Below are 15,317 nucleotides of genomic sequence, written 5' to 3' on the forward strand. Positions count from 1 at the left end.
GAGTGGTCACATGTCATACCTTCACTCGCTCCATATAATCAGACAGTGTGTCTGATTTACATTGTTAAAGTATCTGTAACTTAGCTTTGTAGTCTAACAATCTGGAAATCAGTAACTTGGATGATGCAGCTTGCCGTGAGACAGGATTTTGTTGAGATCAGTGCATCTGGATTCGACATCATGGTATTAAGCAGTGACAAATTGCTGCTGTGCATTTCAATCAGTGTTGAATTATATGATGGTGAACCACAATAAATACTGGAAAAACTTAATAGTTTAGGTAGCATCTGTGAAAAAGAAACTGGACTTTTCATGGAGACAATCTTTTAAATCAATACTGGGAAAAGTTAGAAATGTAACAGATGTTAGCACAGTGACAATGAGAATAATGGCTAAACAGCAGAAGTGATACAATGGAAATTAAATGACAAAACTGGTGCATGAGGACACCCAGGTCTCAATTCATCTCCCTGTTTCCAAATCTTTCACCATTCAGATAACAATCTGCCTTCATGCTTTACTACCAAAGCACAGTAGCCGGTACTGCAAAGCCAAAAAGGGTGGTAATATGACAAGGAAACAAAAGATATGCCAAGAGGAGGTGTAAATGGCAGAATGTTGAACAGCTGCCATCTAAAATTATTTACTATTCTGGATCAGTTTCTTGAATGGATGTGAAATTAAACCAAGTTGCCTAGTTCTCAAAACCCACGCTGACAATCACTGAATGGTTTTCTGGCACAGCTGCAATTTAGATTAGATTTTAATCTAACATTTAAAACTGTTACTAAATTCTGTTCTCTCTTCCTTTCCTAAAGATAGTTGCTTAATTCCAGTTCCACAGGCACTGGATTTTATAACTAATGCTAGACCTTTAGCTGAGAGCCAAGGCTAAAGTCTGCAGGATACTTGACTGCAGGACAGCAATATCAGAAACATTGAACACAGAAGCACGAGGAGGCCATTCAGCCCTTCCAGCCTGTTCCATCATTCAACTCAGTACTGTTTCTGTTTTCTCCCCACAACTCCTTCTTGAAAACATTCAGTATTTTGGCCTCAACTACATTCTGTGACAGGTAATTCTACAGGCTCACCACTCTCTAGGTGAAGAAACTTCTCATCTTAGTCCTAAGTGGCCTACCTCATGTCCTTAGACTGTGCCCCTAGCAATGAACTCCCTGCTCATGAATGTTCTTCCTGCATTTATCTTACCTAGTCCTGTTAGAATTTTATAAGTTTCTCTGAGATCTCCCCTCATTCTACTAAATTCCAGTGACGATAATCCTGACCAATTCAATCTCTCCAACCTCTCCTTATATGTCAGTCATGCTACCCCAGGAATCAATCAAATAAATCTTTGTTGTCCCTTCTCAATAGACAGAACATCCTTCCTCAAATAAGGAGACTAAAGCCACACACAATACTGCAGGTGTGGTCTCACTGAGGCTCTGTATACAGAGAAACCTCAATTATCTGAAGGACACATGTGGGGAGTATTTCATTCAGTTAATCAAAATTCGGATAATCGAATGCAGGATAACATAGTTTAGCCAAGCATCGGGACCTTGTGATCTTGCTGGATAATCCGAAATTCAGATAATTGAATGCCAGATAATTGAGGTTCCTCCATAATTGCAACAAGATAACCTTGCTCCTATACTTGAATCCTCTCACTATGAAGGCCAGCAAAGCATTTGCTTTCTTCATCACCTGCTGCACCTCCATGCTTACTTTCAGTTACTGGTGCACGAAGACACTCAGGTCTCAATTCATCTCCCCTTTCCAAATCTATGCTGTTCAGATAATAATCTGCCTTCATGTTTTGCTACCAAAGCAGATAACCTCACATTTATTGAAATTATACTTCCTCTAACAGTTATTTGCCAGACTCACTCAACCTATCCAAAACACAATGAAGCATCTCTGCATCATCCTCACAGCTCACCCTCTCATCCTCAATCATTTAGTTTTCTCTTCTAAATCATTAATATATATTGTGAATAGCTAGGGTCCAAACAGTGATCCTTGTGGTACTCCAGTTGCTGCTTACCACCACTCTGAAGAAAGACTTATTTATTCTTATTTTTGCTTCCTACCTGCCAACTAGTTCTCTATCCAAACCAGTGCACTACTCAATCCCATGTACTTTTATTTTGCATGCTGATCTCTTGTATGGGATCTTATTAAAAGCCTCTGAAAGTCCATGTAAACCACATCCACCAGCTCCCCTTTATCAACTCAATAGTTACATCCTCAAAACATTCCAGTAGGGTCATGAAGCATGACTTCCATTTCATAAATTCACACTGACTCAGTCTAATTCTGTCACTGTTTTACAGGTACTTTGCTTTAAATCATTTGTAATAGACTCTGGCATTTTCCCTACTATTAATGCAAGGCTAACTGGTGTGTAACGCCCTTCTTTTCAGTCTACCTGCTTATTTAAAAAGTGGGTTACATTAACAAGCCTCCAATCCATAGGAATAGAAGATATACATGTGCACACCTTCTAACATAAGTCACTGGGGGGGCTTAGAAACCTATCTTGAACAGTGACAAATAAAAAGACCTAACTGATTCGTTTTGAGATATGCAATATCAGATATTCCTTTTGATTAACTTTGCCTACAGTCAGAATATATAATGGGCTCTTGCTGTTATTCCACCTATTTTACATCCCTACTCATGCCCAATTTTAGCCCAACTAAACTGCAGCCACTGATAGAACCTCCCATCTCTAAGTCAGCACTAACTGAAGCAGCATACTACCATTCAGGTACAGACCAACAAAACAGATGCCAGCTTAGATTAAATGACGAATCCTTCTGAGATGTGCAGGTGAATTTTATAGTGCATTTAGCAACCGAGCCCCTCAATCTCTGCATCTTCTCTTTACACCCCATGAGATTTACATGCTAAGATTACAGACATCAATAGTAAGAGAAATGCAAAGTTACACAGTGAATAACCTCCTACTGAGATGTATTTGTCTTTTTTTCTCTTTATAGATGTTGATTGGTCTGATCAAAAAACAAAGAACTGTGAATGCTGAAAATCTGAAACACAAACAGAAATAGCTTAAAAAATCAGGCAGGTCCGACAACATCTGTGGAGCGGAAGCAGAGTCAACTTTTCAGGTCCAGCGACCCTTGATCAGAACTCCAGTGTTCTGAAGGATCACTGGACCTGAAACGTTGACTCTGCTTCCACTCCACAAGTGCTAAAGTCCTGCTAATTTTCTCCAGCTAGTCATGTGCTTGTGTTGGCTGTTCAAAGGTCCATAATGACCTTTGTTCCTTTCAGAAGTGTTTTCTTGTAAGTTAGAAGAGAATATGATGTTTCAAATAAAAATAAGATGTTACCACATTAAAAGTTTGTTTTTGCACTATTATTTGGCATTTCCACCAGAGTAGAGAGACTGCATGAATACCAAAAATATTGGCAGACAGAAAACAAACAATAGGGTCAAACAAGTCTTTTTTCCAAGTGGCAGGCAGGGACTTATGGTGTACTGCTTGGATCCCAGATATTCACAATATATATTATTGATTTATATCAGGAACCTATGTCATATCTCCAAATGTGCAGGTGACCCAAAGTTGGATGGGAGAGTGAACAGTGAGGAGGATGCAGAGATGTTCAGTGTATTTGGACAAATACATGGCAGATGAAGTATATGTGGACAAATCTGCGTTTATCCACTATGTTAACAAAAACAGAAAGGCAGATTATCTGAATGGTAATAATTTAGAGTAGGGCTGGCACAAAGAGACCTGGGTGTTCTCATGCGCCAGTCGCTAAGGTGACCATGCAGATGCATCAGGTGATGAAGAAGTCAAATGATATGTTGGCCTTCAAAGGAGGAGGATTTGAATACAGCAGCAAGAATGTCTTGCTGCTTCTGGGCACTGTACACATCTGGAATTTTATCTGCTATTTTGGTCCCGTTACCTGAGGAAGGTTGTTCTAGCATTGTAGGGAGTGTGACAAAGGTTTACCAGACTGATTTCTGGGTTGGCAGGACTAACGTACAGGGAGAGACTGGATCAGTTGGAACTATATTCTGTAGAATTTAGAAGAGTGGGGATGATAAAATAGAGATCTATAAACCTCTAACAGGATTAGCCAGGGTAGATGCAGGAAGGATGGTCTCAATGACCAGAGAATATAGAACAAGGGCTCACAGTCTAAGGATAAGGAGGAGGACTTTTAGAACAGCAATGCAGAGGAATTTCTCCACCCAAAAGAACAGTGAGCCTGTGGAATTTTCTGCCACAGGACTCTGCTGAAGCCAAAACCTGGAAGACTTTCAAGAAAGATGCAGATATAGTTCTTAGGACTAAAGGACTTAAAGATTACGGACAGAAAGCAGGAACAGGATATTGAGTTGGATAACCATCCATGATCATACTGAATGGTAGAGCAGGCTCAAAAGGCCAACTGGCTTACTCTGCTCCTCTGTTCTATGTTTCTACATAAAATATAATACTACCTACAATCAAGTACTGTCAACAAATATAGCAGTTCGGAGCTGCTGATCTTTTCCAACTTGCTTCCAAAATAGCCTGAGGTGATAATGCTCCAACCTCCAAAGAATGCTTTTCTTCACCAGTTACAATCCATATAAATTGCAACAGAAAGTTTCAGCTCAAATTTTACAACTCAGCGCCTGATCAAAAGTAATCAGCAGTAACCACAGTTCTATCAGCAGGCAGGGATATCATCAATATAAAAATTGTTACAGACTTAGTAACACACTGACCACTGACACCAAAGAAAAGTTAACTGCAGTGACATAGAGGGCTGCAAATCAAGGTCAGGATGTAACCCACAAACCCCATTCCATCCTCCACAGCCAAGGAAACATAATACAGTGTGAACAGTAAAATCACCAGGAACTTACTGAGTGAGATTTAAATTAACACTGATCAAAATCGTGCATTATTTTGAAAACTATACTGAAAATTTGAAGTTGTAAAACATGACTGTAAAAGTTATACATGGCAAACATGAGGCAGTTATAATCTTAATGCACCTTTGAATACTTTTGAGACTGTGGGAGTATCATTAGAACTATGTGATGCCCTGAGGTGTAACAAGACACTATCTTTTTTCCCTCTAACGAATGATGAGTGGCTATTTGACATGGGGAGATGAACATGTGGCTGAACATACAATCACACATTCTAGCAGCATCACTAGATATCAATCAACAGGGGGTTCCTTTTTCATAGAGTAATTCATCCACCTGGGAATGGGGCAAGGGGCTAGGAAGATCAATTAGCTCAGTTGGCTAGACAGTCAGTGTGGATCAGGTTGGTCCCAACAGCATGGACATTAAGCTCTGTTTGACTGAGGTTGGTTTAGGACTTGTCTCCTTGCACTGTGGTGGAGGTTGCAGTATTGTGGGTTGGACTTGCTTCTGGACACAGAACAGAAGACAAAGGAGCCATCAGTTACTACTGCGTTTATAGCCATGGCTGCAAACAGCTAACTGCAAAGATCCAGCATTTCTAACAGTTATTATTTTCCCAATCTCCCTCATCATACCTGTAAATTGCGGGTTTCGAAGCAATGGCTCACATTTAATAAACACTTAATAAAATCTTGAACTGTGTGGAATGCTAAAGACCAGGTACCATACTTGGAACCTACTTGAACACTGTGGCTCAAGAGCATGAATTATACAATACACTTGTCAATACACACATCTGTGAAGTGCAAGGGAAAATTTTCTATGACAACTGCTAAATAAGTATCAACTGTTATTGGTAACAAATGTTTTAAGAAGTACTGTTTTGTACCATCCTATATATCCATGACACTGTTTCTTCTAGAACACTGATGAACTTCTGCTTCACAGGTATAAATGACAATTAACCACATTAACTAAAGTTTCTATCCCCTAATAAAAGTTTATATCCTTATACATGGTTCATTGATGTCTTTTGATATGACACATCTATGTGTAACTCAATAGCAAGTAATGCCAAGAGTGTCCCTATTGCTTCCCTCTTATGTAAATGAATAACCTCCTCTGACTACCTGCAAGACCTTTAGATTTACATGTTGCTGTTAGCACTTCATTCCAACAATGTGGTTCTTTCATCCTCCTCCTGTTGCTAGCACAGTCAGGTCATTCCATAGCCAGACCAGCTGGGGCTTCCTGCCATTGCAGGGGGGTGGTGTAAGAAAGCAAACAGACAGCCGGGTTGGCACTATCAGTTGAGAACAGTAGAAAGAGCAATAGGTGAAATCTGGGACGATCCCTTGCAAGAAAAACAGTGGATTTAAAAACCAAAACTAATTCTTTTTTATAAAAGACACTTGCAATTACACAAAGTTCAAAAGTGAGTTTAAAAATAATCTACCAGATTTACAAGCTAAAAGATAACATTAAACACTTGTGTTATTGTTATTGAAAGTCCTGACCATTGGGTCAATTTTGTTTCTGTGTATGACATGGAAAGTTTGAACAGCAGCTACTCATTCTTGTATGCTGTCCATTATCCAAACCGTTGTCTGTCCAACTGTTCTTCTCTCTTTGGGTTCTATCTCCATCTATTGTTTACTCCTTACCCCATCCCTCCACCCCATCTTCTGTATAAAAACCAACTTTCTTTACCATTAGTAACTAGAGTTGAAACATTAACTTTGATTTCTCTCCACTGAGGCTGCCAGACTTGTTCCAGCAATTTCTGTTTTAGTTTCTGATTTTCAGCATACGCAGTTCTTTTGGTTTCTCAATTATTAGTTCCATCAGATTAAAATCACAGAAAGACTTTCTGTATACAAAAATGTTCAAATGAACAGGTAATTCTTAAAATAAATGGCTGACTTAAGTCCATTCAATTTGATTAAAAACTGTGAGAAAACAGTGATCTAGGTAACACCAACCTTAAGTAGAAAGTTACAAACAAAGAAACTGATTTAACGATGGCTCAGTGGTTAGCACTGCTGCCTCACAGCGGCAGGGACCTCTGTTTGATTTCATCCTGAGGTGACTGTCTGTGTGGGGTTTGCACATTCTCCCCATGTCTGCGTGGGCTTCCTCCAGGTGCTCCGGTTTCCTCTCACAGTCCAAAGATGTACAGGTCAGGTGAATTGGCCAGGCTAAATTACCCATAGTGTTCAGGGGTGTGTAGGTTCGGGAAATGCAGGGTTACAGGAATGGGGCAGGGGGGAATGGGCATGGGTGGGATGATCTTCAGAGGTTTCGTGTGGACTTATTAGGCCGAATGGCCTGTTTCCACACTGTGGGGATTATATAAAAAAAGCATTGAGAGAAGTTCAATTTCATTAGAATTTATCAGCAATAGACTGAAATTTAGTCCATTAACTAATAGGAGCATGAACCATCAATCCAGAGGAAAACCATGAAGATGATATTTCTTGGCTTACTCTCTAACTTTATTATTAATTACTTCCCTGCCTTCCCCACTCACATCTCCACACTTTCCAAACCACCTACAATCCCCTAACTACACTCCTCTCCCCAAACCATCTGAACTCGCATGATACCGTGCCTTCCCTTGTTTCGGTCAAACAGTAAAGCTCCAAGCATTGGCATCCTACACTTCACAGAAAGGTCCACCATTCATTGTTGGGTCTTGGCATTGTAGTGAAGCCCAACTTTGCCATTAACCATTGTCCACAGAGAGGCACTGTGACCAGTTATTTCTAATCTTGAACTTCCGATTGCTGTCAAAACAATTCTATCCAACAGCAACCGTATCAAAAACTGCCCACTTACCTTCCCTTTGCAAGTCTGGCCACTCCCATAGGGGAGAAAGTGAGGACTGCAGATGCTGGAGATCAGAGCTGAAAATGTGTTGCTGGAAAAGCGCAGCAGGTCAGGCAGCATCCAAGGAACAGGCCCATAGGGCTCCATCACAGGCTCCTGATTGGATGCAGAAAAAGGTCAGGGTGATGGGCAGGGAGTTTGGGAGGTCAAGTTGGGAAGGGATTTCAGGAAAGGGGCTAATGTTGGGTGCAAGGGGTGCCCATCGGGGATAGGTTGGGTTGGGTTGATGGCAGGGGTAAGGTCCAGAGGAGTGTATTTGGACCTGCCAGACACGAATCAGGGAGGACAGTTTTATACTGTCAATAGCCAGGAGTTAAAGCAGGTTTTAGTTTTTTTTCCTAATTTTTCCTGAGTATCTATTGAGCTAATGTCGCGAGAACCCTCTGAAATCGCTAACTCAGTGCTGGGGGTCTGATGGTGGATTCTAACTTCCCAGATAACTACCCGGCAGTGTAGAGCGACAGGACTTCCGCATGATGCATCCCACAACCACAGGTAATCCTTGAGCAACAAGCAGTTTCGGCTGAACTGGACCAATCCTGTTATCATTGACCCAGTGGAATACACTGTGGATTCTCTCGGCCTTTAAGAATCTGATACTCGGAACTGCACAGATAAATATTTTTTTTTAAATACTGCAGGCGCCGGGAAGTTGAAATCGAAACGAGAAACGAACAGAAAATGCCGGGCATACCCCCCACAGGTGCCTGCGGAAATAGTAATAAATTGACAAGTTTCAGAACTGAAATCTTTCCTCGGGACCAGGAAACTGATTCACTGTCCACAGATACTGTCACAAATGAGGAGCATTTCCAGCACCTTCTGTTCTTTTCCCAGAGAAACTAAACTTCTGTTTTAAAGATTTTAGACTTAATTCAGCAAAACAGAGCCTAGGAAGTAAAACAAGTGTATTATATTTGCTTTGTGACTATAGGAGTTTCAGGAATAGTTTTTTCTCTCTCTGAACGGCGCCTCTAATAATGTTCACAGACCTTTGCAAAGTAATGAGGAAGTGTTAATAAGAAGTGTTGACCTGAAATCCTTCCTTTCACAGTTTTAGAGCATTAACGTTCTCGCCGGTATTCAGAACAATCATTTTATCAAACGTTGAAATGAATTCTCCCTAACATCTAATCCGTTTACTATGATGCCGCGAAATTCACGGCGAGAGTTTTAATACCGACAGTCTTCCGTTTTATTTACCCTTTGTATATTTACAAATGGACACTATGAGTGAGTCTTATCGATACATTCCTTCACTGTTTGATACTGAAGAACAGAAAGCAGTCAGCACCCTTCTCAAAGAGTAGCTAAAACGGTTTAAGACAGAGCGCTTAGGAATGAAAAGTCACCGTCTACTTCAAACTGAAAATGTATTGGCGGTGAATGATCGAAAACCACAGGATCAACTGTGGACAGCCTGAGCTGGCGGAGGGAGAAGATGTGACACTGAGACTGGGATTGAGGAACTACAACAGCGAGTTTCCAAGCATCAAACACCAGCCTCAAAGAAGCCCCCAGCGAGCTTAGATTTCACAGAGACAGGAACTCCTGAAAACTTTCTGTTTTCGCACTTTCATACTGAGCGGGTGCTTGTGAGTGTTTCACTCACGCCGCCTGCAATGGCACAGTGCAGCGTGATCACAGAGAGCACAGTGTGGTCACAGAGAGCACAGTCTGATCACAGACAGCACAGTGTGGTCACAGAGAGCACAGTCTGATCACAGAGAGCACAGTCTGATCACAGACAGCAGTGTGGTCACAGAGAGCGCAGTGTGGTCACAGAGAGCACAGTCTGATCACAGACAGCACAGTGTGGTCACAGAGAGCACAGTCTGATCACAGAGAGCACAGTCTGATCACAGACAGCAGTGTGGTCACAGAGAGCACAGTCTGATCACAGACAGCACAGTGTGGTCACAGAGAGCACAGTCTGATCACAGAGAGCACAGTCTGATCACAGACAGCACAGTGTGGTCACAGAGAGCACAGTCTGATCACAGACAGCAGTGTGGTCACAGAGAGCACAGTCTGATCACAGACAGCACAGTGTGGTCACAGAGAGCACAGTCTGATCACAGAGAGCACAGTCTGATCACAGACAGCACAGTCTGATCACAGACAGCACAGTGTGGTCACAGAGAGCACAGTCTGATCACAGAGAGCACAGTCTGATCACAGACAGCACAGTGTGGTCACAGAGAGCACAGTCTGATCACAGACAGCACAGTGTGGTCACAGAGAGCACAGTCTGATCACAGACAGCACAGTCTGATCACAGACAGCACAGTCTGATCACAGAGAGCACAGTCTGATCACAGAGAGCACAGTCTGATCACAGACAGCACAGTCTGATCACAGAGAGCACAGTGTGGTCACAGAGAGCACAGTCTGATCACAGAGAGCACAGTCTGATCACAGACAGCACAGTCTGATCACAGAGAGCACAGTCTGATCACAGACAGCACAGTGTGGTCACAGACAGCACAGTCTGATCACAGACAGCACAGTCTGATCACAGAGAGCACAGTCTGATCACAGAGAGCACAGTGTGGTCACAGAGAGCACAGTCTGATCACAGAGAGCACAGTCTGATCACAGACAGCACAGTGTGGTCACAGAGAGCACAGTCTGATCACAGACAGCACAGTCTGATCACAGACAGCACAGTGTGGTCACAGAGAGCACAGTCTGATCACAGAGAGCACAGTGTGGTCACAGAGAGCACAGTCTGATCACAGAGAGCACAGTGTGGTCACAGAGAGCACAGTCTGATCACAGAGAGCACAGTCTGATCACAGACAGCACAGTCTGATCACAGAGAGCACAGTCTGATCACAGACAGCACAGTCTGATCACAGACAGCACAGTGTGGTCACAGAGAGCACAGTCTGATCACAGACAGCACAGTGTGGTCACAGAGAGCACAGTGTGGTCACAGAGAGCACAGTCTGATCACAGACAGCACAGTGTGGTCACAGAGAGCACAGTCTGATCACAGACAGCACAGTGTGGTCACAGAGAGCACAGTCTGATCACAGAGAGCACAGTCTGATCACAGACAGCACAGTGTGGTCACAGAGAGCACAGTCTGATCACAGAGAGCACAGTCTGATCACAGACAGCACAGTGTGATCACAGAGAGCACAGTCTGATCACAGAGAGCACAGTGTGGTCACAGAGAGCACAGTCTGATCACAGAGAGCACAGTCTGGTCACAGAGAGCACAGTCTGATCACAGAGAGCACAGTGTGGTCACAGAGAGCACAGTCTGATCACAGAGAGCACAGTGTGATCACAGAGAGCACAGTGTGGTCACAGAGAGCACAGTCTGATCACAGAGAGCACAGTGTGGTCACAGAGAGCACAGTCTGATCACAGAGAGCACAGTGTGGTCACAGAGAGAACAGTCTGATCACAGACAGCACAGTCTGATCACAGACAGCACAGTGTGATCACAGAGAGCACAGTGTGGTCAAAGACAGCACAGTCTGATCACAGACAGCACAGTCTGATCACAGAGAGCACAATGTGGTCACAGACAGCACAGTGTGGTCACAGAGATGACAGTCTGTTTGCAGACAGTAACGTATCATCACTAACCAGCCCCAACTCTCCTTTGAACTTTGCCAGGAAGTCTTCCACCTGTTGAAAGACACAAGTGGCGTTTCCCCGGAGTCTGGACTGCCTCATTCAGCAGCCGCTGTGTGTAACCTGTACAGAGAGATCCTGGTGCACCCCCTGCCCCATTTACCTGAGAGAAATTGAGTCCATTGAGAGGGTGGCATTGCTCTTCGACCCGCTCCACCGCCCCGGTCCTTTTCTTCATCCTCTCCGCCTCCTGGGCGAGATAGAGATCGAGGACCGGCACCCCTCGGGATCTGATATCGGCCTCGGTCAGCGAGTTGACCATCAGCATCACCCAGACGGGTCTCTTCCTCTCCCAGTTGCCGGCGATGGCGTTGAACAGGTAATCCGCGTACAGCCCCTTGCCCCTCTGGTCCGGAGTCATCCACAGAGGCATCATCAGCTTCACATAGTCCAGGTGCCGCTTGAGCCTGCGGTACAGGTCGCTCGGCAGCACATCCTGCAGGTTCTCCCCGTGAGGCAGCATCTGACAACTGGTCAGGGCTGAGATGGTGTACGGGTCGGTCAGGTCGAGTTCGAAGTACACGCTGTTGCTGTGCCGGAAAGCCCGCTTACAGTTATCCGCCACAAAGTCCCACACTCTGGTGTAAGGGACATGAATGGTCCCAAATAAATACGCTGGGGGCTCTCGCCGGATCGTCCAGAGGAACGAGTTCATTTCTGTTTGCTATGGGGGGGGGGGGGGGGGAGAGGGACAGAAACAGAACAGGGAACCGCATTCAGTATCAACTCACGTGTGAGACAAGCAACGAAAATCAGTTCAAAAGGAAAAGCTGGGAACTGTTCTTAAAAAGAAAATAAAAGTGTAACAGGAGACTGACAGCCCGCTGAAGGTACACACTGACAAAAGGAAGAATATGCTTCGGCATTTCCACAGGTAAAGTACTGGCACGGGAAGGGGAGATACCGAACAGGACAGGAGTCACTTGGTCACAATGTTCCCTACAGCCAGGGTTGGGATGAGGGAGGAATGTGTATTTCCCAAAAACTTCAGTCCAAAAGTGCCAGTGCAAGAGGGACAGGGACAGGGGGAAGGAGACAGAGAGAGAGAGAGAGAACACAGGCTGCAACAAGTGACGGGAAGATCCACAAACTCACTCACCGACTTGGGGAGCTCACATTGTCCCGTGTCCCGGAGATTATTGCCTTTGGAGGTGACGCTCTGTCCAACCAAACTCACAAGAACCCAGAGCAGTCCGGCGTGAGGCTGCATCGTGCCTTCCATCCACAGAGTTGCTCTCTCCCCCTCTCTCTCTCTCGGACTGTTGCGCCTGGCTCCTGTGTGTGTGTGTGGTTTTTTTTGGAAGGTTTCTGTCCAGTGCCGGGAAGTGAGGGGAAAGGCCAGCTCCCTCACACTCCCAGATCCGGGATGGTACAATCACCGGAGTGAAAGTGAACTCCACAAGCCGCCATGCTGGCCACCTCCTCCCCCCGGTGCACGGCCCAGCCTCCTCCCCCCTGAAAAGGTTGCACTAACTGAGCTGAGGTGATCGGGATGGGAGAGGGAAGGTTTGCAAAAGCATCTCCTGCGGGCCCACCCCGCGATGCGATCGCCCATCACACGCTGCGCTCGGCTGCTGCCTCTTATTTGAACAGGCGGAGCAAGGCGGGTACTGCTCGGCATGTCAGCATGTCACTTCAGGGGCTAAACACTCTCTCGTGTGCTCTCTCAACTTCCAAACTGCTGGGGAACGGGGAGAGAGAGAGAAAAACTTTTTTTCTCTTTGCACAGGAATGTTTGCAACCGCCCGAAGGTGGCGCCCCACACGCGAACCATCAACAGCCAACATCTGCAGGAGGTGAAAAGGTTCCCCCCGCCTTCCTCACTCCCTGTCCTTGTGTCTCACTGGAAGGTTGAGGAAGACACGATTCCTAGCAATGTCAGCCTTCCCTTCAGAATGCAAACAGAGTATTCCCAGCCAAGTGGAAGGGAAGGTTTTGTCCCCCAGCTGCTGAAGCAGTTTAAATGACCAGTTGATCAAATGAGTGTGGGGTTAAGCAACTTTAAATTAATTAATCCTCCCCACCGCCAGTTCCTTGTATCCGACATGCTTCCAAATCCTTCTTTAAAGTTAGATTCCCTACAGTGTGGAAACAGGCCCTTCGGCCGAATAAGTCCACAACAACCCTCCGAAGAGTAACCCACCCAGACCCATTTCCCACTGACTAATGCACCTCACACTTTGGGCAATTTAGCATGGCCAATTCCCTCGAACCTACACATCTTTGGACTGTGGGAGGAAACCAGAGCACCTCAAGGCAACTCCACATAGAGACACCTGGGACAGAAATTACTGTGAGGCAACAGTGGTAGCCACTCAGCCACCATACATTCCTGTCTCTTTAACCATGGACGTAATTTACTGTCATAGAGTCATAGCGTCACAGAGATGTACAGCATGGAAACATCCTTCAGTCCAACCCGTCCATGCCAACCAGATATCCTAACCCAATCTAGTCCCACCTGCCAGCACCCGGCCAATGTCCCTCCAACCCCTTCCTATTCATATACCCATCCAAATGCCTCTTAAATGTTGCAATTATACCAGCCTCCACCACATCCTCTGGCAGCTCATTCCATACACGTACCACCCTCTGCGTGAAAACGTTGCCCCTTATGGCTTCCCAACTCCTGTACTCAATACTCTGACCAATAAAAGAAAGCATACCAACCGCCTTCTTCACTATCCTGTCTACCTGCGACTCCACTTTCAATGAGCTATGAACCTGCACTCCAAGGTCTCTTTGTTCAGCAACACTCCCTCGGACCTTACCATTAAGTGTATAAGTCCTACTAAAATTTGCTTTCCAAAAATGAAGCACCTTGCATTTATCTGAATTAAACTCCATCTGCCACTTCTCAGCCCATTGGCCCATCTGGTCCAGATCCTGTTGTAATCTGAGGTAACCCTCTTCACTGTGCACTACACTTCCAATTTTGGTGTCATCTGCAAACTTAGTAACGATACCTCTTACACTCACATCCAAATGATTTATGTAAATGACAAAAAGTACTGGACCCAGCACCGATCCTTGTGGCACTCCACTGGTCACAGGCCTCCAGTCTGAAAAACAACCCTCCACCACCACCCTACCTTTCAGGTCTTCTACCTTTCAGCCAGTTCTGTATCCAAATGGCTAGTTCTCCTTGTATTCCATGGGATCTAATCTTGCTAATCAATCGCCCATGGGAACCTTGTCGAACGCCTTACTGAAGTCCACATAGATCACATCTACTGCTCTGCCCTCATCAATCTTCTTTGTTACTTCTTCAAAAAACTCAATAAAGTTTGTGAAACATGATTTCCCATGCACAAAGCCATGTTGACTATCCCGAATCAGTCCTTGCCCTTCCAAATACATGTACATCCTGTCCCTCAGGATTCCCTCCAACAACTTGCCCACCACTGAGGTCAGGCTCACTGGTCTGTAGTTCCCTGGCTTGTCTTTACCGCCCTTCTTAAACAGTGGCCCCACGTTTGTCAACCTCCAGTCTTCCGGCACCTCATCTGTGACTATCGATGATACAAATATCTCAGCAAGAGGCCCAGCAGTCACTTCTCTAGCTTCCCACAGAGTTCTCGGGTATACCAGATCATGTTCTGGGGTTTTATCCACTTTTAACCATTTCAAGGCATCCAGCACTTCCTCCTCTGTAATCTGGACATTTTGCAAGATGTCACCATCTATCTCCCTACAGTCTATATCTTCCATATCCTTTTCCACAGTAAACACTGATGCAAAATATTCATTTAGTATCTCCCCCATTTTCTGTGGCTCCACACAAAGGCCGCCTTGCTGATCTTTGAGGGGCCCTATTCTCTCCCTAGTTACCCTTTTGTCCTTGATATATTTGTAAAAACCC

At 44.7% G+C, this 15,317-nt stretch overlaps 1 protein-coding gene across 1 annotated transcript in view; it reads right to left on the reverse strand.

Moving 5' to 3' along the window:
* LOC140479895 (metalloprotease TIKI2-like) overlaps positions 1-13,133 on the reverse strand; it is a 418,380-nt gene extending 405,247 nt beyond the window's left edge. The window contains exons 1-2 of the mRNA XM_072574253.1: positions 12,555-13,133; positions 11,559-12,119 (exon numbers count right to left, since the gene is read on the reverse strand). Coding sequence (XP_072430354.1) covers positions 11,559-12,119; positions 12,555-12,677 — 684 coding nt within the window. The 5' untranslated portion in view covers positions 12,678-13,133. The remainder of the gene's footprint in view (positions 1-11,558; positions 12,120-12,554) is intronic.
* Positions 13,134-15,317: the final 2,184 nt, after the last annotated feature.

The sequence above is a fragment of the Chiloscyllium punctatum genome, chromosome 7, assembly GCF_047496795.1.
Source record: "Chiloscyllium punctatum isolate Juve2018m chromosome 7, sChiPun1.3, whole genome shotgun sequence".
Lineage (NCBI taxonomy): Eukaryota > Metazoa > Chordata > Chondrichthyes > Orectolobiformes > Hemiscylliidae > Chiloscyllium > Chiloscyllium punctatum.